Source organism: Vulpes vulpes, chromosome 9 (assembly GCF_048418805.1).
Source record: "Vulpes vulpes isolate BD-2025 chromosome 9, VulVul3, whole genome shotgun sequence".
In the NCBI taxonomy this organism is placed as follows: Eukaryota; Metazoa; Chordata; class Mammalia; order Carnivora; family Canidae; genus Vulpes; species Vulpes vulpes.
The window spans coordinates 93,284,864-93,307,349 of record NC_132788.1 but is presented as its reverse complement, the minus strand read 5'-3'; the positions used below and the strand labels follow the sequence as shown (position 1 = coordinate 93,307,349).

The 22,486-nt window shown below is 41.8% G+C and overlaps 1 protein-coding gene across 6 annotated transcripts in view; it reads right to left on the bottom strand.

Annotated features, from left to right (window-relative positions):
- Positions 1-27: 27 nt before the first annotated feature.
- Positions 28-22,486, bottom strand: part of QRICH1 (glutamine rich 1) — a 52,672-nt gene continuing 30,213 nt past the window's right edge. For all 6 annotated transcript variants that reach the window (XM_025988443.2, XM_025988449.2, XM_025988439.2 and 3 more), the window contains 8 exons: positions 19,836-20,876; positions 12,584-12,761; positions 11,590-11,744; positions 9,471-9,585; positions 3,333-3,441; positions 2,827-2,978; positions 2,429-2,519; positions 28-990 (listed from right to left, as the gene is read on the bottom strand). In XM_025988443.2, coding sequence (XP_025844228.1) covers positions 798-990; positions 2,429-2,519; positions 2,827-2,978; positions 3,333-3,441; positions 9,471-9,585; positions 11,590-11,744; positions 12,584-12,761; positions 19,836-20,876 — 2,034 coding nt within the window. In that variant the 3' untranslated portion in view covers positions 28-797. The remainder of the gene's footprint in view (positions 991-2,428; positions 2,520-2,826; positions 2,979-3,332; positions 3,442-9,470; positions 9,586-11,589; positions 11,745-12,583; positions 12,762-19,835; positions 20,877-22,486) is intronic.

The window sequence follows — 22,486 nt, the reverse complement described above, 5'->3', positions numbered from 1 at the left end:
CAAATAAAGAGTCGATGTTCACTAGCATGTTGAAAAGACGTGCTTGTCATTCTTAATAAACAACTAGATTAAGAATACATAAGAGAAACAGAGTGGTATCTTTATATGATACACAAGTGTATGTTACAAGAATTCCATCAGGCACAGGAGCCTCAGGTTTAAGGCCTCAATGTTAGGCCACAAAAAAAAAAAAAAAAAAAAAAAAAAAAGGCATGGTAAAGTTTTTACTTTAACATCTAAAATGTCACTTGTCATAAAGGAGGGTGTAATAGAAATTGTCTTTAATAAATCATAATTGAAGTTCCCCTCATTTTCCTTCCATTAAGATGCTAAGTTTATGTCTGAGCATGAAGAAAGTAAAGACCATGGCTCCCCTGTGGTCAACGACGTCTGCCAGTCAGAGTGGAAGCCAGCTGGGGAGATTCCCTGGAGGGTCCGTCACTAATTCCATCTTTCTGGAGTAAGGGAAGGGGCCACATTTCTCCTAACAGTCCGAGCCCTTTCCCCAGGCCCCAGACAAAAAAGAAAAAGCCAGCCAGCAACTTTCTAGGACATCTGGCTTTCAGGAAACCCAGAGCCCCCCACGGGCTGAGAAATCTGCTGCAGCAGATTTACGGTGACGCACAGAAGGCAAAGTTTCCTTTTACATTTTAAACAGAAGCAGTCTGAAAGGCTTCATAACTACACCAATTTAAAAAAAAAAGAAAGAAAGAAAAAATGGAGGCCTCTTCTTTAGTGTGAAAGTCTGTCCATTTTTTTTTCCTGGATCATCTCCCTTGCACCATGGCTTAGGGATCTCAGTGCATGGTGCTTGCGTTGGCCACTGCAATGGCCTCCTGAATTTCTCGTATCACCAGGATCCGAGTCAGCATCTGTCCCATCTGCTCTCTGCTGATAGGCTGGACCGAGTACCAGATTGGGCTATTGGGGGCCACCACTGGCTCAGGCGTCAGATAAAACGTGTCATTCCGGCCTTTCACACTCTGGGGGCTGAAAAATATTATCAGTAAAAGCTGGGTAAAACCACAACAGTCCCAACCCTCCCACCCTAGAATCATCCAGATGTTGTATGCAAAAGGTGAGAAGACAGGAGCTCTTGAAGGTATGATGGCATAGCTACTGAATTCCACACAGTCAACTCACATTACCCCTAGGACCTCCTTTGGGGATACTGCCAATACCAGTAATAGGCTGCCTCCCTTCAGCAACTCCCTCACATGCCACACGCTGTGATTTCTCTAACCACCTGCCTCACTCAGTACGCCAGAGATCATCTACTTGAATCCAACATATCCCACTTGGAATCAATTTTACCACCTACAAGGTCCTTTCTACGTGTTTGCTTATGTTGTTTACTCAAATGATTGGCAATTCCTAAATTTTACATAAGGGACTCTGCCTTCCCAGCTTGGCTATGATGCTGGGACCCTTAGCTGGGCTCATCCTCCCCCCTCCTCAATGTTGTGCTGTACTTAGCCCATGCCACCCTCTTGCCCATCCACTCAAGATTTATCAAAAAGGGTCACTGTGTGCCAGGCCTGTACTAGATGCTGGTGTTCAAGAAATAAGCAGTAGGTGCTGGTATTCAAGAAATAAGCAGGATCCAAGACTCCCTACCTTATAGCGCTTATAGATAAGAGATGGTCAACAATTAAATATTTATATAAATACACATAAAATGAAATAAAGTTCTACAGAGGAAACAGCCCAAAAGAACAGATAGGGAATCTGGAAATGTTTCCCTGATAAAGCTGTTTCAAGAAGAGGGAGAGATAGGAGCCAACTGGCCAAATATGGGGGTGGGGAGGGGAGGCCTGCTCAACAGGGAAAATTTCTATGCTGAGGCCTGGAGGCAGGGAGAACATGACACCCTTCAGTGGAGAGGAGCCAGTGCGGCTAGAAAGCCAAAAACTACTAGGATGTGAGAATTAGCAGTGGGGAATATACGTATGCCCTTGTTGGCAAGATCTGGATCACTCTTTCTCTATACCATAAATTTAAACCACTGAAGGTTTTAATCTAAATAATATAAGATCTGTAACATAGAAAGATGATTTTGGCATTGCTGTAAAGATAACACGCCAAACTGCCAAGGGCAATAGAGTAAAAGCCAAGGAAAGGAAACCCCGAGACTGATGTTGCTAGTTGCTATCTTCAAGGCCAGGAAGATGGAAGGCCATGCCACGTGATGGAGGTTGCTCTTCTATACTTTCCTCCATCTACCTTTATTCCTCTCTCCAGGACAGGAGACCATATAAAGATCACAATGCTAGTCATTTCATATGCTTTGAGGAAATCAATCAGGTTGCTTCTATATTTAGCTTTTTGGAGTATGTTTTTACTCTCAGTTTGGGATTAAAGAATGCCTTGTACACAGATACAGTGCACACACGCACACAGTCATCCAGCCACCATAAAGCTTCCTCACCATTTAAAGAGGTAGAAATCGTAGAGCTTGATGGGACATCTCAGTGGATTCTCTGGATTTTCCGTCTGTTCTGCATACATGTCATCTGTAACTATAAAACATACCCCCACCACCAGAGACATGGCATGAGACTGCCTTAGCTCAGGCCCAGATTAGGAACCTTAGGGTTCTAGCCATCCCAACTGGACTTACTGGGAGGGGAAAGGGTGTGAAGCATGAAGTGGAAAAAGCACAACTGTTTCTGGGGCATCTCTGTTTTTAAGAGTTTGAAGTTTCTAGGTAGGGAAAAGGAAATGGAGAATTCCTATCCAGCAAATCCCAATCTTCACGCTCAACACTAACCCCCCCAAGCACAAGGGCAGGGCAGGACAAGTTACACCTGTTTCTGCAGCCCCTACCTTTCTGGCCAGTCTGGTGTATCCCAAGAGCCTTCAGGTACCGAATACTCGTGCTTTTATCTTTAGGATTAGAGGGGTTCTTCTTTGTCTGTCGCAAAACCTTGGAGAAGGCCAGCTTCATGTGCTGGTCCACTGTCTTCAACAGGAAGTATCTGCACCACAAGTGAAAGCAAGGCAAAGGGAAGGGTGCCAGGAGGAGACTATGACTTACCCTCTACCATCGGTGCCTCAGAGGAGCCGCTGCGCACACTCCCAGGATCTGCTCAGGCCCATACCCAAAAACACTGTCTAGTGGAGGAACCACATCAAGACTGATGGCAGGGGTCTGGCAAGACTGCCTCACTGGTCACCACACAAATGTAGCCAAATGGGTCTGAAGACTTTCAGTAGCCCAGAGGCTTTCAAATATGTGTTAAAGGAATTCCTAGATCTACCTAGATAGTTTCCACCCTCTTCACTGGGCAAATGCCAGCAGTGGCTAAGCATGGAGCTTCTAGAACACTTACTTGGTGTTAAAGAACATGAGGGTGGTCAGCAGGGTAGAAGGGGAGTGAGCCCCGAGCTGCTTGCACTCCCACAGCATCTCCTCAGTCACGTGGCTGGGCAGGACATAGCCTAGGAGGAATAGAGCACTGCTACAACAAGAGGATGGCAGGTGGGCCCTCAGAGGTGCAGGATGGGAGGTGGGAGGCACAAGGACCACAGAAGAGTACAAGTTTAACCAGAAAAATCTCCCTAGGGAATGGCAGAATCATCTGGAAGCTTGTTAAAACACATGGCTGAATCCCAGCCCTAATTTCTGGGATGGGACCTGATAATGTGCATTTCTAACAAATTCCTGAGAAACACTGCCCTATATGGTTGCTCTTACCTGATGTTAATTGTTCCTCTAATCCAAGGTTAAAGTGGGGCAAAAGAATAGTGAAACATCCAAAACTATAAATCAAACTCTGCATATATTCATACTTCTCTAAAGAGAGTACAAAGCTTTCATCATATTTTCAGGTGTCAAGGGCCCAAAGAACTCGTATGGGTACCCCTGTTTGCCCTTGCTAAACTTCTCACATTTTCCACCTCTAGAAAGCAAACTCATTCTTATTCCCTCTCTGGATAAAGGGGAGAATGATACTCAGAATTACTTTAGGATTCCCTGACAGGGCAGGTTTTACTTTAAGATGCTGGTTTGAAAAAAAAAAAAAAAAAAAGATGCTGGTTTGTAAGTGAACTGAGAGTTGGGCAGGGGCAAAGGCCAGTGTTTGATTAAAAACCCTGTGCAGCCAGGTCTACACCAAAGGATGAGAATACCTGAGTTGATCACCAAGCCCCCTTCATGTGTTCATTCAACAGTTAATATACAAGTGTTTGTGTACCAGGCACTGAGGCCATGGTGAAGGCATTCTCCTGGGGAGTTTCAGGATTCTCCAGGCAGGCAGTAAGGATGTCACTACCTAGAAGTGGGGAAAGAAATATTCTGCCTAACACATTCCTCTTCTCTGCTCCTGCCAAAGCTGACCCACTGACTCCATTAAGTGCACTCCCACCTCTTTAGGGCAGCTCTGCTTCTAATCTTCTATTCTGTGGCCTACTGGCAATGAGATAAACTTCCTCGCCATCGAACATATCTGAAGCAGGTAAGTGGCACAAAACACCCTTCATGGAGAAGGCCAGTGCTAGAAGTGGTCCCATACATATCTTGGCATGTGCTATTTTCTTGGGTTTACTTCACTTTGCCATTTATATGCGCTTCCCTAGCTTTAACCACTTCTTAATACAACCTAAAGTGAAGTTTAGGGCCTAAAAACCAGGACTCCTGGCATGGAAGAATGGAGATGCAGATAGGGACATCATATAAAAACTTTACAATTCTGAATATGGACTGCGAGCATCAACATGACTTATTTTGTATTTTCTTAGTTCTTCCCACTGAAAGGCTTAGTTAGAAACAGTGACCAGGAGCAATGAACACCCCCATGGATCCAGACTGTGCTACTTAAAATACCATTTACTACTAAAAGGAACCAGGCTCCATGGACAACTGACCAATCTCACATTGAGACAGAAAATAGAAAATGTCGAAGATCAGTCTGGAACACTTGGCAAATCAGAAACCAAGGAAGTAGGGCTATATCAAAAGAACTTAAAAGCCAATTTAAAGAGGTTCCAAATGGTCAAAGATGAAAAAATTTGTACATCAAAAAACGGTAACAGGGATGCCTGGGTGGCTCAGCGGTTAAGTGCCTGCCTTTGGCACAGGACGAGATCCTGGAGTCCCATGATTGGGTCCCACATTGGGCTTCCTGCATGGAGCCTGCTTCTCCCTCTCTTTGTGTTGTATCTCTGCCTCTCTCTCTCCACGTGTCTCTCATGAATAAATAAAATCTTTAAAAACAAAACAAAACAACAACAAACAAAACAAAACAAAAAAAAAAACAACAAAAAACAAATAAACAAAAAAGGAACAGCAATAGACTGAACCAAATTAAACATATATAAATTCATTATTAGCTCATAATGATTCCTTAAAAAGAAAAGTGAATTGGTTATCACTGGACTAAACCGGTAAGCCAACTCATTACCATAAAAACTGCTAAACAAGGAGAAGAAATAAGCCCTTATCCTGCTCTTCCTATAAAATTCATTATCTAGGGATGCCTGGGTGGCTCAGCAGTTGAGGGCCTGCCTTCAGCCCAGGGCGTGATCCTGGAGTCCTGGGATCGAGTCCTGAATCGGGCTCCCTGCATGGAGCCTGCTTCTATCTCTGCCTGTGTCTCTCATGAATAAATATATAATATCTTTAAAAAATAAAATCCATTATCTATACTGCTAGATGTTCAAAGAGTGAGCAAGGGAATGTTTTACTTTGTAATTCAGCTAATAATGAAGAAGTAATAACATCAGAATACCATCGCCTGCAACTCCTAATGAATTAATGGATTCAGACATTTTATAGGTATCAGATAGAAGTATATAACCCATCTATGACATAACCTTGCCAAAAAGAAAACATAAAAATCAAAACTTAACCAATGAAGTTTTTATATGCAACTACTGATTAGCTGTAAATACAGTTTAACATAGAAAACGATGTTAAACTACAATATGGGGGTGTAATCAGACAATTTAAAAGGCTAGTTTCATAGGGTGTCTGGGTGGCTTAGTTGGTTGAGCATCTAACTCTTGGTTTTGGCAGGACATAATCTCAGGGTCCTGGGATTGAATCCATGTTGGGCCTGTTTAAGATTCCTTCTCTCCCTCAGTCCCTCCCTCCCTGCGTGCTCTCTCTTTCTCAATCAATCAGTGGCTAGTTTCTTCCACAAATAAACTGCAAGAAATAGAATCAAGAAGAAAACTAAAGATTAAAGCTAAATATTAGAACATACCAGCAATTTCAATGTGTAGACCTTATTTGTACCTTGACATTTATGAAACACTTAGAAATGTGAACAAAGGGTAGGTAGATTTTGATGACACTATGGAATTATCCTTTTTTCAAGTATAATAATGGCATCATAGTATGTCAAGCATAGTAAAATATTTATGAATAAAGTATCTAGGAGTTACTTCAAAATATGGGAAGGGAAAAACAGGTGTACTCGTAACACAAGTTTCCCATGGACAGTGGGTACATGGGAATGTCATTTAACTATTCTGTTTAACTTTTATATGTGCTTGAAATTCCCATAATACCAATTTTTAAAAGCAAACTCTGCAGAGCCACACCTGTCTTGAAAATTTGTAAGTCATGTAGTGATTCACTTACTTGCCTTCTGTTCTAAGGACAGTCCCTCAGCAATGCCTCCCATCTAATGTCCTTAACACTTTCCATTTCCCAATGCTTTGGTTCTTTAAGACACTCAATAATAATTGGTTATTTACACATTGTCTCCCCCTATTAGACTATAAACTCCATTTTGTTCATTACAATATTGTATTACCCACACCTACAATACTGCCTGGCACAATGCAGGCACTCAAAAAGTATTTGTTTAACCACTAGTTTTTTCTTAAAGGTTAAGCATGTAACTGTGTGGGGATGGATGTTAACTAAACTAGACCATTACACAAGATATATCAAATCAGTATGCTCTATACATAAAACTAATATGTTACATGTCAATTATATCTCAATTTTTAAAAAGTTTTTAATTCCAGGTAGATTTTTTTAATGGGGAAAAAAAAAAGTTTAAGCAGCATACATTCTAATGGTAAAGCCAGGATTAAAACTCAGATATTTCGGGCAGCCCCAGTGGTGCAGTGGTTTAGCACTGCCTGCAGCCCACATCGTGATCCTGGAGACCAGGGATCGAGTCTCACATCAGGCTCCCTGCATGGAGCCTGCTTCTCCCTCTGCCTATGTCTCTGCCTCTCTCTCTCTCTCACTCTGTATCTCTCAGAGTAAATAAAATAAAACCCTAAAAAACAAAACAAAACAAAACAACAACCTCAGATATTTGTGTGGATATAAGTTTTCAATTGATTTGGGTAAATACCAAGGAGCACAAATGCTGGATCATAAGAAAAAAAAAATTTTTTTTTATTCGTGAGAGACGGGGGGGGGGGGGGTGGGGGGGGTGGGGGGGGCAGAGACACAGGCAGAGGGAGAAGCAGGCTCCATGCAGGGAGCCCAACGTGGGACTGGATCTCGGGTCTCCAGGATCACGCCCCGGGCCAAAGGCGGCGCTAAACCGCCGGCTGCCCAAAATGTTTTCTTTTTAAAGAAAACGTCAAACTGTCTTATAAAGGGATTGGACCATTTTGCATTCCTACCAGAAAGAATGAAAGTTCTTGTACTTCCTTATCCAGCATTTGGGGCTGCTAATCTTTGTGATTCCAATCATTCTAATAGGTATATATAGTGGTATGTCATTTTAGTTTGCAATTTCCTGATGATACCTAATGATAAGCATCCTTTCATATACTCATCTGCCACTTGTAGATCTTCTTTGGTAAAGAAACTGTAAAGATCTTTTGGCCATTTTTTGGATCAGGTTTTTTTCTTTTTTTTATTGCTGTGTTAAGAGTTCTTAGTATATTCTGGATACCAATCCTTTATCAAATATGTGTTTTACAAAAGATTTTCTACCAGTTTGTGGCTTGTCTTTTCATTCTCTCAAGAGTGTCTTTCACAGAGCATAAGATTCTAATTTTAATGAAGCCCAACTTATCAATGATTCTCTTTCATGGATTGTGCTTTTGGTGTTATATTCAAAAAAGCTGCTACTGAACCCAAGGTCACCTAGTTTTTCTCCTATGTTATTTTCTGGGATTTTATGATTTTGAGTTTTACAAAATTTAGGTCTATGACCTATTTTGAGTTGATTCTGTGAATGGTGTACGGTTTGCATCTAGATTCATTTTTTGGTATGTGGGATGTCCCGCAGTTCCAGCATTTGATTAAAAGGCTATTCTTTCTCCATTGAACTATCCTTACTCTTTTGTCAAAGGTAAGTTCATCATATTTGTGTGACTCTATTTCTGGGCTCTCTATTTTGTTCCAGTGATTTGTCTATTCTTTCACCAGAAACCTGCACACAATGTTTATAGTAGCTTTATTCATAATTGCCAAAACTTGGAAGCAACGAATATGTCCTTCAATGCGTGAATGGATAAACAAATTGTGTTGTACATCCATACAATGGAATATTACTCAGCAATAAAAAGAAATGAGCTATCAAGGCACAAAAAAAGACACACAAGAACATTAAATGCATATTGCTAGGTGAAAGAAACCAATCTGAAATATTCTGAATTATTCCAACTATATGACATTCTGGAAAAGGCAAAACTATGCAAGCAGTGAAAAGATCAGTGATTGCCAGGGATTTGGTAGGGGGCGGGAGATAAATAGGTGGAACACAGAGGATTTTAGAGCCCTGAAAATTATGTATGATACTGTAATTGTAGATACATATCATTATACATTTGTCCAAACCCACAGAATGTAGAACAGGAGGCATGAACCCTAATGTAAATTATAGACTTTAGTTACTAATATTAATATTGGCTCATCAATTATAACAAATACACAACACTAATACAAAATATTAAATAGTAGAGGAAACAGTGTGTGAGGGAATAAATGAGAATTCTCTATGTTGCTCATTCTTTCTGTTAACCTAAAATTGCCCCAAAAAGATAAACGTTTATTAAAAACAAAACACAAACACCACATTCTACTGTAAATCTCCTGTTCTTTCCAACATATATGCTGCCCAGAAGGTTATATAGGTAAAGTAAAAATTATGTTCTATATATGTAGAATACACACACACACACACACACGTTCAAACATATAGAAGAAAACTCCAATATATAACATGAGTAACCTACAGATGAAACAGTTCATAATTCTTAATGTAATGATTCTAATTTTAATCAGTAAATTTTAATTAAAGCTAACCAAGAAAAAGAGTAACTACCCCAACTCTCCACATGCCCCCATCTCTTCCCACACCAGGACCATCAGAGTTCTGTCTGGTGTGCAGTGCCCCTTCCATATCAGGCCAAGCAGCACAGAAGTTGATGCTGGTACCTAGGATTTATAGCCTCTTCACCCACACGCTGTATCATAGCCAGCCCCACAAGCAGCTGACCTTTTTTAAACCCAGGTGGGAAAGACATCCAAGGACTAGGAAGACTCTTACCAAGTGGAGTGACTCGGGGCTGAACATCTTTCAGAACTTCATGTAGCCACTCCGTGAATCGAACATAATAAAGATCGGAGAAAATGTCATCAACCCTTCCATTTTCAAAAAGATACTAAGAGAAAAACAATAAAAGTTGTTGGTAATCTCCTGAGTAAAACTCTCAGGGGAAATAAACATAATGTTACTGGTATCATCGCCTCTCCATACCAATTTCTGCCTCCTTAACACACCAAGACAACAGGTAAAAAATGTCCAGCATCTGACACTTCCACAGTACACTTCAGATGATGTGAAATGACTCTCATGACACTCTGGAGAATTGGGTCAATGGGAAAGATTTTGTGAGTGCTGTTTCACCCAGGCAAGGCATTGTAACAAAAAACATAATGCAGGCTCTGGGTCCAGCTTATTAGCTACGGTGTAAGTTAAGTAACTCATATGAATATTTTTACTTTTGGGGCTCAGTTTCTTTGTAAGTGGAAATGAATGTGCCTACCTTCCAGGACTAGGGAGATCCTGGAATGAAAACAGCAATAAAGCAATTCACTCAGTGCCCTGGGTGACTGGAAAGAAAGAGGAATAAAACCGGAAGGCAGACTTTTCTTAGGCCCAGGTAATACAGTGAGTCCCAACCAGCAAGTACTCTTCCATACTGTGAGCTTCTCCATAAGAGCATTTATACACTAAAAAATCCATCCCTGCTACCTTAAACTGCCAGTCCTAATCAAGCTTTCCTGTTATGCTTCATCATAGATGTCCTGAGAGTCTAACTATAGTTGTATGTTCTAGCTGGACTCAAATAATTATGTTAATGAAGGGAATGAGAAAAGAGCTGAATGTTAGCACCAGACTTTTTTTTTTTTTTTTTGGTTAAATTACTTTTATGTAAACCATGTTTACTTTAATGGAAAAAAGGCATTATATAAATGCTTTGTGATTTTTTTTTAAAAGGCTCTAAAAGGGACACCTGGGTGCCTCAGCGGTTGACTGCCTGCCTTTGAACCAGGACATAATCCTGGAGACCCGGGATTGAGTCCAACTTTGGGCTCCCTGCATGGAGCCTGCTTCTCTCTCTGCCTGTATCTCTCTCTCTCTCTGTCTCTCATGAATAAATAAAATATTTTTAAAAAAATAAAAAATAAAAGGCTCTTAAGATACTATAACAGGGAAACCCGGTGGCTCAGCAGTTTAGCACCACCTTCAGCCTAGGATGTGATCCCGGGGACCCAGAATCAAGTCCCACGTCAGGCTCCCTGTGTGGAGCCTGCTTCTCCTTCTGCCTCTGTCTCTGTCTCTCTTTCTCTGTCTCTCATGAATAAATAAATAAAATCTTTAAAAAAAGAAAAAAAGGATGACGTAACAAATATTTTTGGGCGGCCCAGGTGGCTCAGTGGTTTAGCGCTGTCTTCAGCCCAGGGCCTGATCCTGGAGACCTGGGATCGAGTCCCACATCAGGCTCCCTGCATGGAGCCTGCTTCTCCCTCTGCCTGCGTCTCTGCGCCTGTGTGTGTGTGTGTGTGTGTGTGTGTGTGTGTGTGTGTGTCTCATAAATAAATAAAATCTTTAAAAAAAAAATTTAACAAAAGTTTAACATAATCTAGGTGATTGGAATTATGGTGGATGTCATAATTTTATTATGATGTCATAATTTTGTTTTTTAAGTGAATATGTTAGGTCTTTTACAATTTTTGATTTCACTCATATATGGAATTTAAGAAACAAAACAGGGTCAAAGAGAAGGGAGGGAAAAATTAAAAAAGATGAAATCACAGAGGGCAACAAACCATAAGAGACTCTTAACTCTAGGAATCAAACTGAGTTGCTGGAGGGGAAGTGGGTGGGGGTAATGGAATAACTGGGTGAGAGGCATTAAGGAGGGTACAGGATATAATGAGCAATGGGTGTTACTGCAACTGATGAAACACTGAACTCTACCTCTGAAACTAACACATTACACATTAATAGAATTTGAATAAAATTTTAAAAAGAGAAAAACTCATTACATAATTGAAAGAGAACTTCCTTATCATTTGCTTATCATTTCACTAATCTGGGTAACCAGCAAATACCCAGTGGGAACACTGCTCAAACATATTTCTGTGAGGTTGTTTCGTACCTTTTGAATACACAGGAAAATATAGTAGAGCACATCTGGATCATAAGGTTCACCTTCTCCATTTCGAGCTTCCCGTGTCATTAGACAGAGCCCATAATTCAACTCAGCCACAGCAGAAGAGATAAGATCTTCCTGGAATCGCAACAGTTGGCGCCCTGCAACACAAGCCAAATGTGACCCAAAAGTGAATAGGGGTCCTGGAAATAGTAATCTCTTTGCTGGTTGCTCATATCCCTAGAAGGAGGGCTCAGAGAAGATACTGATCATCAGAGAGCTAGGACAGAAATGGTCACCTGTATCTAAGATCAGAACTGGCCTATTAAGACAATAATCCTGTATGCCCTATTTACACTAAGAGTTTCCTTCTCAAAATCCTCCCCACTTTACATACCTTCAAAATTATTATTAGGACCAAGACATGAAAGCAAAAACCCCATAAAATCCACACGCTAGAAGGTAAGATATGAATATAATGCTAAGGCTTTGAAGACACTCACTGGTTCCTATATCCTTCCACAATTCACTCTGCCCAGATGTGCAAGGTCCACTTCAGAAAAATATATATAGGGCAGCCCGGGTGGCTTAGCGGTTTAGCACTGCCTTCAGCCCAGGGTGTGATCCTGGAGGCCCCGGGCTCGAGTCCCACGTCAGAGACTCCCTGCATGGACCCTGCTTCTCTGTCTGCCTGTGTCTCTGCCTTTCTTTCTCTCGCTCTCTCTAATAAATAAATAAAATCTTAAGAAAAAAAAATGTATATAAAAATGCCAGGTCTTGGACAAACACAAATCCTGCTCATTTGCAGCAGGTCAGGCCTGCATTTAGCATACTATTTCAGATGGTAATCCCTAACCCTTGGAGCCAAGGGACACCACTTTCCTGCCATCTGTACTCCTGTTGCTTCAGTACCACTATATTTTATTTTTTATTTATTTATTTATTTTTAGTACCACTATATTTTAGAAAGAATCCACCCACCCCACCCATAAACACTCACTCCCAATGGGTGCCAGTCTGTTCTGAGCATCCTTCTCTAGCTCAGCGTTCTTGGTCTGGGCCCAGTTTTTCCATACTTCAAGCCCTTCTTCTGGCTTCAGAGAATTTGGAAGCAGAAGTTCTGGGGAAGGCTGTGGCTGTGACTGTGGCTCAACTTCAGCAACCTGGACAGTCTGAGCCTATGAGAGAGAAACCATCAAAATGTGTCAATATTGTTTTCCATATTGTCAGTATTTCCAAAACTGTTAGAAAAATGTTACCTATGGTTCTTCTAACAAAAATATCTTTCTTCCACTTGTTATCTTACTTTCAAAGAGACCTTTGGAGTTCTTCTCCTTACCCCAGGGACAGTTAAGGCTACTGCAGTGCTTCTCAGTCCTGGCTGGACATTTGAATCTCTGAATTAAAAATACCAATACCTGGGCTCCACACGGAGATCTCTTTTTAAATCGATTATAGTCTTTCAAAAACCTTTCCACATTAAAAGGCAATTCTAAAGTTCTAAAATTCTGAGCAGTGACTACTGCTCAGAACTACGTGCCCAAAGCACTGCTTGTCAAACTATAAAATACAAAAAAAAAAAAAAAAAATCACTTAACGATTTTATTAAAGTGCAGATTCTGATTTGAAACGTCTCGGGGATCCCTGAGTGGCTCAGCAGTTTAGTGCCTGCCTTCGGCCCAGTGTGTGATTCTGGAGTCCCGGGATCAAGTCCCACACTGGGCTCCCTGCATGGAGCCTGCTTCTCCCTCTGCCTGTCTCTGCCTCCCTCATAAATAAATAAAATCTTAAAAAAAAAAAAGAAAATGAAAAAGAAACGTCTCAAGTGGGACCTGAAAATCTCCACTTCTAACAAGTTCCCAAGAAAGAAAGAGAGAGAGGGAAAAAAAAAAAGTTCCCAAGTGAGGGAGCTGGTCTGCAGACCACACTTTGAATACCAAGTGTCCAGAGTAGTGACCATTAAACATGGGTATACTTTAAAAACATCTGGGCTGCTTTTAGAAAATACCCATGTCTGGGCCTTAACCCTGCAGATTATGATTTAATTGGTCTAAGATGTGGACCTGCCATCAGTATTTTTAAAAGCTCCCAGGTGACTCTATGTCCAGCCGTGGTTGAAAATCATTTGAGAAAGAAAAGTACAACAAACAAAAGCTGTGTTCATTCCCTGCCACTGAAAGATGAGAGTTGATAAGACCTCAAGATCTATATGGCTTCTCTAGCTATATATAAAGTTGTTTCTTTCCCCCAAATTCCTTCTTAATAATACTGCTCTATTGCCTAAGGCAATAATATTCTTTATAATATTGCTCTAGTGCCTGAAGACAGGAGGCACTGCTCTAGCTTCCTACCTCCAAAGGAAGAGTCATCCTGTCCTCAATGGTCTAACAGTCAAGCCATGCACACAAAGGGGCAGAGCATGTCCATAACCCTCAATCACAATCCCCATATTGGGCAGGATAGACACCAACAAAGATACTAGGCATAGGTTCTTGGGTCTCACACACCTGTCTATACTTTGAACAAATTCCTTTGAGCAACTTTCCATGCCAGGGACTACTCAAAGGGCTAAGGCATGTCAAATTATTCAAATTGAAGGCAAAATATATGACACATAAATCTGCTTATCAATGAATATAAGTAAAGACTCTCCTCCTAGCTTTCATAAGATAATTAAACAAGGAGATAAAGCAATACCAGTGTGAGGCTCTTGAATGTCTGTCAACCCAGAAGCTCCACTCTAGACACATTTCCCAGTTTAACTATCAATCTCCTTGGTGAGTCTTTCCCACTTTTCCAGTTTGGATTTTCATGTTTGTAGAAATTTTTGTTAACTATGGACCTCCAACCTCGATCTCCACTTAATATACCCAGGGGGTGCTGTATGTTTCCAAATGAACATCTTACAACTACCTCAAACTAACATATACAGATAGAACTCATCACCCTTTCCCATTCAGAACTATTCTCCTCAGAGTTCCCTCCCTATCTTGTTCAAAGGCAATACCATCTACCCAAGCTAGAAATCTAGAAGTCTGACTGGATAAGTAGGTGGGGATCAGGGCATGTGGGGCAGCACTTTGCTTCTGGTTTTAGCCAGGCCCCCTTCAGTGTGTACCTTCACCCAATAATGTAACATTCCCAAGCATCTGGACGATAAAATTCTTTTATATGGTCTAAATGTCTATCAGTGGGTAGGAGTAGTAGTGAGACCAACCAGGATGAAAACTACTGATATAAGTAGGGCCTTATACACTATGGTATTAAGTTTTCTTATTTATAATGGAGCCCGGAGAGTTTTACACTGGGAAGTGACATAATCTTACATTAAAAAAAAATTCTTTCTGATTTATGGAGAATGGTTTGAAGAGCTAAGGTGCTAGTGGCCTAGACTAGGATGGTGACAATGGAGACAATTAAGAAATTCTGAGAAGTGTGGTGGCAGAATCAAAGTGGGTGTTGATGAGTTGGCTGTGAAGAATAAGGGAAAGCAACTCAAAGAGGATTCCTGTGTTTCTGGTTTAAACAAACAGGTGGATGATGGTACCACTTTCCGAGAGGGGAAGTTTTTTGGTTTGTTTTTTAAATAGGTCATCTATCCATCCAAACTATCTATTTATCTATCGATCAATAAACTCTACCCCCCAAATGGGGTTAGAACTCATGACCACAAGATCAGGAGTCACATGCTCTCCACCAAGTGAGCCAGCCAGGTGCCTTGAGAGGGGAAGTTTTCACTAGCAGTAGAGGTGATGCTAATGAAGGGTTGAGACATCTTCAATAAATCCAAGTAAATGAAAAATAGGCTGCTGGATGCATGAGAAAGGTCCAGAGGGAAAGGCATGGTCTAGAGATAAAGATCTATATGTCACTGCAGCACAGGGTTTAAAACATGGGCTCCAGCCAGTCTGTCCAGAGCTGAACCCCAACTCTGCTACTTACTAACTGTGGCTTTGGTTTTGTTGTTTAATCTGTGTCAGTTTCTTTATCCATAAAATGAAGTTGGTGTGAGAATTAAATGAGTTACCATGTATAACACTAAAATACTGCCTGGCATATAGTGTCAGTGACTATCATCTTCAGTGGCACCAGCCATCTAGAGGATGCTGAAACCATGGCAATAGAAATTCTTGAGAGAGAAAAGAAAGCTAGTGCTGAGCTCTGAGGAACGTTAACATGTATGGTTCAGAGAGAAGCATCAGCAAACTCTCCTGAGAAGGAAAAAGAACCAGTAGGGGTAGGAAGAAAACCATACCAGAGGAGAATTCCAAGAAAGCAGGTATGGTCTGTTGATCATATGCTGCTGTGAGATAAAAACAGATTGTTGGATCTGCCACAGGGAGGTAGATCACTGCTGACCTTGACAAGAACAGTAGTAAACTGAAGAGAAAAGTGGTTACCAGGCAGAATCAACTTGTGTAGATAATGCTTTTGAGAACGCTGAGAATAAAGCACGGGGAGAAATGGGGCAATAGATGGAGGTGGATGTGAGCGCAAGGGATGGAGGCTTCTCCATAAATCTGGTTTTAAAGGCAGGTGATAAGAGAACTTTCATAAAGGGTTTGTTGGGTGAAGAGCACAACACTGTCATCAGTTCTCCTTATATCACAGCACAATTATCTTCCCCACGGACCATGAGTACTCCAAGGGCAGAGACTCCCCATTCATATCTGTTCCTCAACACCTATCACTAAGCCTAATAAGGAGGGTAGAGGGATGTTTGTGCTATAAACAGACAAACTCATCTCTCCTACATGATGGGTATTCTCTATTTTTCCTTTTCTGGTAATACTGGACATACACTCCTCCAATAAGACTTTCCCAAAGGAAACATTGCCTCTGAAGAACACTGGCCTACTAAAATGAACTCCAATGGCGTCTAGGACGCTCAGCAGGTTGGGCATCTGTCTTCAGCTCAGGTCGTGGTCTTGGATCAGGCCCAGCATTGGGCTCTCCTCTCAGTGGGGAGTCTACTTCTCCCTCACCCTCTCCCTCTGTGCTTACTCTCTGTCAAATAAATAAAAACCTTAAAAATAAATAAATAAAATGAACTCCAGAAAAAAAAATCTTTTCTTGTTTAAGGGGCCAGAAGTACAAATTACAGAGACCAATGAGCATCAAAAGAGGCCTGATCTGCAACTTGGACAATCAGGCCCAGGAAAGTTGAGAGGCCTGATGTCTTCCCCAATCCTGTGAGCAGAGCTGAGTTACATTGCAATTATCCAGGCTGGTCTCTCCTACGTGAAATTAATTCTACACATCTGTACTTGATTCTTCTTATCACAACTCTTAGGATTCTGGAAAAATTTCCTACATTAGATTAGATTAAGCTCAACTCTGCATTTTGGGAACATAGATCCTTTGCTTCCCATACTAACTCCTCTCCCATAGTCCCCCTCTCATTTTGCACTAGGGCCATGTTGCTTCCGTCCATCCCTGGCTCTGTAATGATGATGCTTCATTCTTGCCAGCTGAAGCTATAAATTAGAGATCAAACACCACGCTTTTTTTTTACAGACACCTCTGCTGATTTTTTAACCTAGAATGGTTTCTGAATACAGTTTGTTTTTGTGTGTGTGGAGCACACAATGTCACACTCGATTATGCTGCCTTATAGAGGATTCAGAAAATAGAAATCATATATTCTTATTCCAAAAATAGAATAAAAGCTACCTGAAGCAATGATTCTGTCTTGTTCTACTTCTAGGCCTGATAGCTAGATATTTAATAGGCTCCTAAAAAAAAAAAAAAAAAAAAAAGAAAAAATAGGCTCCTAACAAAGTGACCTACAATAATATACCATTCTCTGTAAAACCACTTAGTCAGCCTTTGCTTATGGCCTGAGTTTCTAAGTCCCTGGTCTAATAGTGCCCTGTTTAGGCCAGCTCCCTTGCATGCATTCCCAGGAGTCCCTTTGCTGAGGCACAGTTCATTCAGCAGTCCCATGAGACCACAGGCCCTGAAGTTTGCTAACAGTTTTAAGTAATTTATCCATACTTCTGAGGTATCCTTAAAAAGATTTAACAATTAGGGGCACCTGCATGGTTCAGTCAAGCCTCTGACTCCTGGTTTCGGCTCAGGTTATGATCTCCGGGTCATGAGACTGACCTGAGATGGGTTCATACTCAGCACAGAGTCTGCTTAAGATTCTCTCCCTCGGGGGATCCCTGGGTGGCGCAGCGGTTTGGCGCCTGCCTTTGGCCCAGGGCGCGGTCCTGGAGACTCGGGATCGAATCCCACATCAGGCTCCCGGTGCATGGAGCCTGCTTCTCCCTCTGCCTATGTCTCTGCCTCTCTCTCTCTCACTGTGTGCCTATCATAAATAAATAAAATAAAAAATTAAAAAAAAAAAAAAAAAAAAAAAAAAAAAAGATTCTCTCCCTCTCGGGATCCCTGGGTGGCGCAGCGGTTTGGCGCCTGCCTTTGGCCCAGGGCGCGATCCTGGAGACCCGGGATCGAATCCCACGTCGGGCTCCCGGTGCATGGAGCCTGCTTCTCCCTCTGCCTATGTCTCTGCCTCTCTCTCTCTCTCTCTCTCTCTCTCTCTCTGTGACTATCATAAATAAATAAAAATTAAATAAATAAATAAAAATTCCAGTATTTAAAAAAAAAAAAGATTCTCTGCCTCTGCCTCTCCCCTGCTCACACCATGCTTTGCTCCTTCTCTTAAAAAACAAATTTAACAATTAGAAAAAAGCCAATTTTGAAATTAGAATTTCAAAAGAGTTAAGTCTAAAATTATTTCAAAATACATTTTTCTTTTCTTTTTTTTTTTCATTTTTCTTTTCTTTTTTTAAGACTTTATTCATTTTTCTTTTCTTTTTTTAAGACTTTATTTATTCACTCATTCATTCATTCATTCATTCATTCATGAGAGACACACAGAGAGAGGCAGAGACACAGAGGAGAAGCAGGTTCCCCGCAAGGAGCCCAATGCAGGACCTGATCCTGGAACCCTGGGACCACGCCCCAAGCCAAAGGCAGAAGCCCAACCGCTGAGCCACCCAGGCGCCCCAATACATTTTTTTCAAAATAGCTTCTGTAACAGAAAATTAACCAAGGATTGATTATTTTTAAGGAACACAAAAGCACCTATAGTGGTAGCTTCTTTGATACTCCCAAAGGTGATTACTTTGAACAGGCCCACCAGAAGTATTTTAGATTTTCTAATTCACCCGTGTCCACAGATGGCAATTAAAAAAGAACAATTTCACAGCCTTTCCGCTGTGATGAGTTTACAGCCTGTGCACTAAACTTTACAGGGTTCCACAAGATCCACTCATTTGTGATGCAGAAAGTAGGTTATTAAAATCAGATAACACTCAGTGTGTCCCATTAATTTTTCCCTAGAACTTTACTCTTCTTAAAAAAAGAAGGACCTGGGATGCCTGGGTGGCTCAGCAGTTGAGCGCCTGCCTTCAGCCCCAGGGCACGATCCTGGAGTCCTGGGATTGAGTCCCACATCGGGCTCCCTGCGTGGAGCCTCCTTCTCCCTCTCCCTATGTCTTTGCCTCTTTCCCTCTATCTCTCATTGAATAAAATAAAATCTAAAAAAATAAAATAAAAATATTGTGATTTAATGTGATTTTAAAAAACGAATTTGGGATCCCTGGGTGGCGCAGCGGTTTGGCGCCTGCCTTTGGCCCAGGGCGCGATCCTGGAGACCCGGGATCGAATCCCACATCGGGCTCCCGGTGCATGGAGCCTGCTTCTCCCTCTGCCTATGTCTTTGCCTCTCTCTCTCTATCTCTCTCTCTCTCTCTCTCTCTCTGTGTGACTATCATAAATAAATAAAAATTTAAAAAAATTAAAAAAAAAAAACACGAATTTCACCTTTCTTTTATCCTCTTTAAAAAGGAGTATCTGCCTTTAGCTCAGGGCATGATCCTGGAGTTCCGGAATCCAGTCCCACATCAGGCTTTCTGCATGGAGCCTGTTTCTCTCTCTGCCTATATCTCTGCCCCCGCCCCCCCCCCTCTCTCTCTCACGAATTAATAAATAAAATCTTAAAAGAAAAAAAAAAAAAAGGACCCAAGGTATCTATCTCCAGGTACCAGGACAGAACTCCTGCCTATTGCATAGCTTTCAACTGCTGCTTTTATTTCCCCTCCTCGACCCCAACTAAACTATTAAATATTGTATCACTGCAAGACCAACATCACTGCAATAAACAAGCCAGAGGTTGCCAGGAAAGTTCTGTGTTGCACAGGGCCCTGGGGAAGCAGGCTGCCCTTTAGATAAGTCTCACTTACTGAACAAGTAACCTGGAGCTGCTGCTGCTGCTGCTGTGGCGGCGGCGGCGGCGGCGTCTGTTCCTGGGGGGTTTGTTGTTGTGGCTGTTGCTGGGGGTCCCATATATGGACAGTCTGAGCTGTGTTCTGGTAGGTGCCTGCCACAGCCTGCACAGCCACTGGAATGTGGATGTTGCCATTCATGAACTGTGCTGGAAAGAGAGAGTTTGCAAGGGTCTGCACTACCTCTTCATGGGAGTTTTTCACTACAGACGTGGTGCCCACCATCTTCTCCTTGTCATCCTCCAGCTTTACCGCTGCCAGGGCCGTGGGTGAGCCACTGACGTGAACTGCATTGTAGGCTTCCTGGGGAATGGCAATGTGGGTAATGCTCTGCTGCTGAGGATCCCCACGGGGCTGGGCAGAGTAAACAGGGATGGTCCAGGTTTCTCCTGTAGGGCTAGTAATGGTCCCAGTGGCACTGTACAAGTGGGCACTGTCTACTGTCAGTAAGTCTGGCCTCAAAGACACGTAACTCTGCTGCTGGCCCTGTGGAATGGCCAGCACAGTAGCCACCGGCTGCCCTGAGATGGCATAGGACACAGTGATGGGCATGTCCACTTTGCGCTTCTTCACTGGCTGGAGGACACTGGCTGTGCCAACCCGCCGTTCCCCTTCCCGGGGTGAGCCCTGCTGAGACGGTGGTGGAGAAAGGGCACCCACGGTCTGGATTTGGATCTGCTGACCCCCGGCAAGAGACTGGCCAGCCACCAGCTGAGCCTGGATCTGCTGGTGTGGGATGTGCTCTTCTGGAATCTCTGCAGCCTGGATCTGCTGGGCTGCCTGCACATGCTGCACCTGGATCTGCGCTGCCTGCAGCTGCGAGGGGCTGGGGCTCTGCAGAGACGGAGTCTGGATGGAAGGGGTTGCCGGCTGTGGTGCTTGGCCTTGGATCTGCACCTGGACCTGGATGGGCTGCTCAGCAGGCTGGTGAACGGTGAGCTGTGGGGAGAGCTGCTGAGCCGAGACCTGCTGTGGAGACTGCTGTACCTGCACCTGTACCTGTGGCGACAAGATTCAGCAGTGAGTGAACCAGGCAACATTAAGGATCCATCCCCAAAAGGAAGAGATCTCAGGCAGGAGCCCTAGGTGATGTGAGGAGGAGGGGTTGCTATACCCAAGGCTTCTGAGGAGACCACAATCCCCAAAATCATACACAAAATCCTCCAGCATCACACAGCATTCGAAGCTACAAGTATCTACCAGAGCAAGCAGGACTATCAACTGGGATCTATGAAAATATCAGAACTTCTGCTTATTTTTAACTTTTGTTTTAAAATGTGACACCCTTTGTTTTTGCACCTTGGTATATAAGTATATAATTTACAAAAATATATTTTGGTGTATGTTTAAAAAATTGTTTATCCATGGGTTGAGTGATAAAAAGCGTGGGGACGAATGTTCTGTTAAGGTAAGTACATTTCAAGGCATGCAATTCTCAACCCAGAATCAAAACTACTCCTACCACAGATCAGTGAAAAACAGTAGAAACAAAACTCTTGAAATCCCTTTTGGAGAGATCTCCCAACATTGCTACTAAAATGCAGATACCTGATAGCTTTGTTTTAATAAAGAAGCCCATAAAAAAACCCCACCAAGATTCCTGATAATTTAATCTAAGGAAATTAGATTATATATAAAACTATATCCTGAACCACACACATTTCTAACAATAATGCAGCTCATTTCTTATTATTGTTATCTTGGCATACAAAGCATCACGAAAGGATGCCATGTGTTGCCTGTAATCTGAAAAAGAAGATTTTTTTCCTTCAGACACACATATCTAAACTCTAAACACTGGTACGAAGTAGGAAGGTAAAAAGAAGGCAGATGAGAGATTATGTAATAACAGGAGAGACACATCACATAAGTAACCAAGCATGCGCTGAGATAACTGGTTATCCATATAAAATCAATAAAGTTAAACTTCTTCATATCATACACAAAAAAAATGAGGGAGAATCTGAATAGAGGTTGGCAAATGGCAAATAAGCACATGAAAAGCGGCTCAACATCATTAGTTGTCATGGGAATGTAAATCAGAACCACATTAACACGCCACTTGAAAGCCAGTAAGACAGCTACAAAAAAAAGAAAAAAAAAAAGATAGTTACAAGTGTTGACAGGAATGTGAAGAAATTAGAATCCTCATATCGCTGGTAGGAGTGTAGCTGCTTTGGAAGTCTAGCAGTTCATCAAAAGGTTAAACATACCATATGACAAACTTATGAAAAACAACCCACGTGACCCACCAATTCCACTCTTAGGTATATACCCAAGAGGAATGAAAACTATGCCCACAAAAAATGTTTATAGTAGCATTATTCATAATAGCTAAAAAGTAGCAACGACCAAAATGTTCATCAATTGATAAATTGATAAATAAAATGTACCATTTCCATAGAACAGAGCATTATTTAGCAATAAAAATGACATTTTGATATATGCTACAACCTAGATGAAACTGGAAAAACGTTATGCTAAGGAAGTCAGTCACAAAGACTAAATATTGCAAGTCCATTTATGTGAATGTCCAAAACAAGACTTCTAAAGAAAAAGTAGACTTGTGGTTGTCTAAGAGCAGAGGACTGGGGAAAATGTAAAGTAAC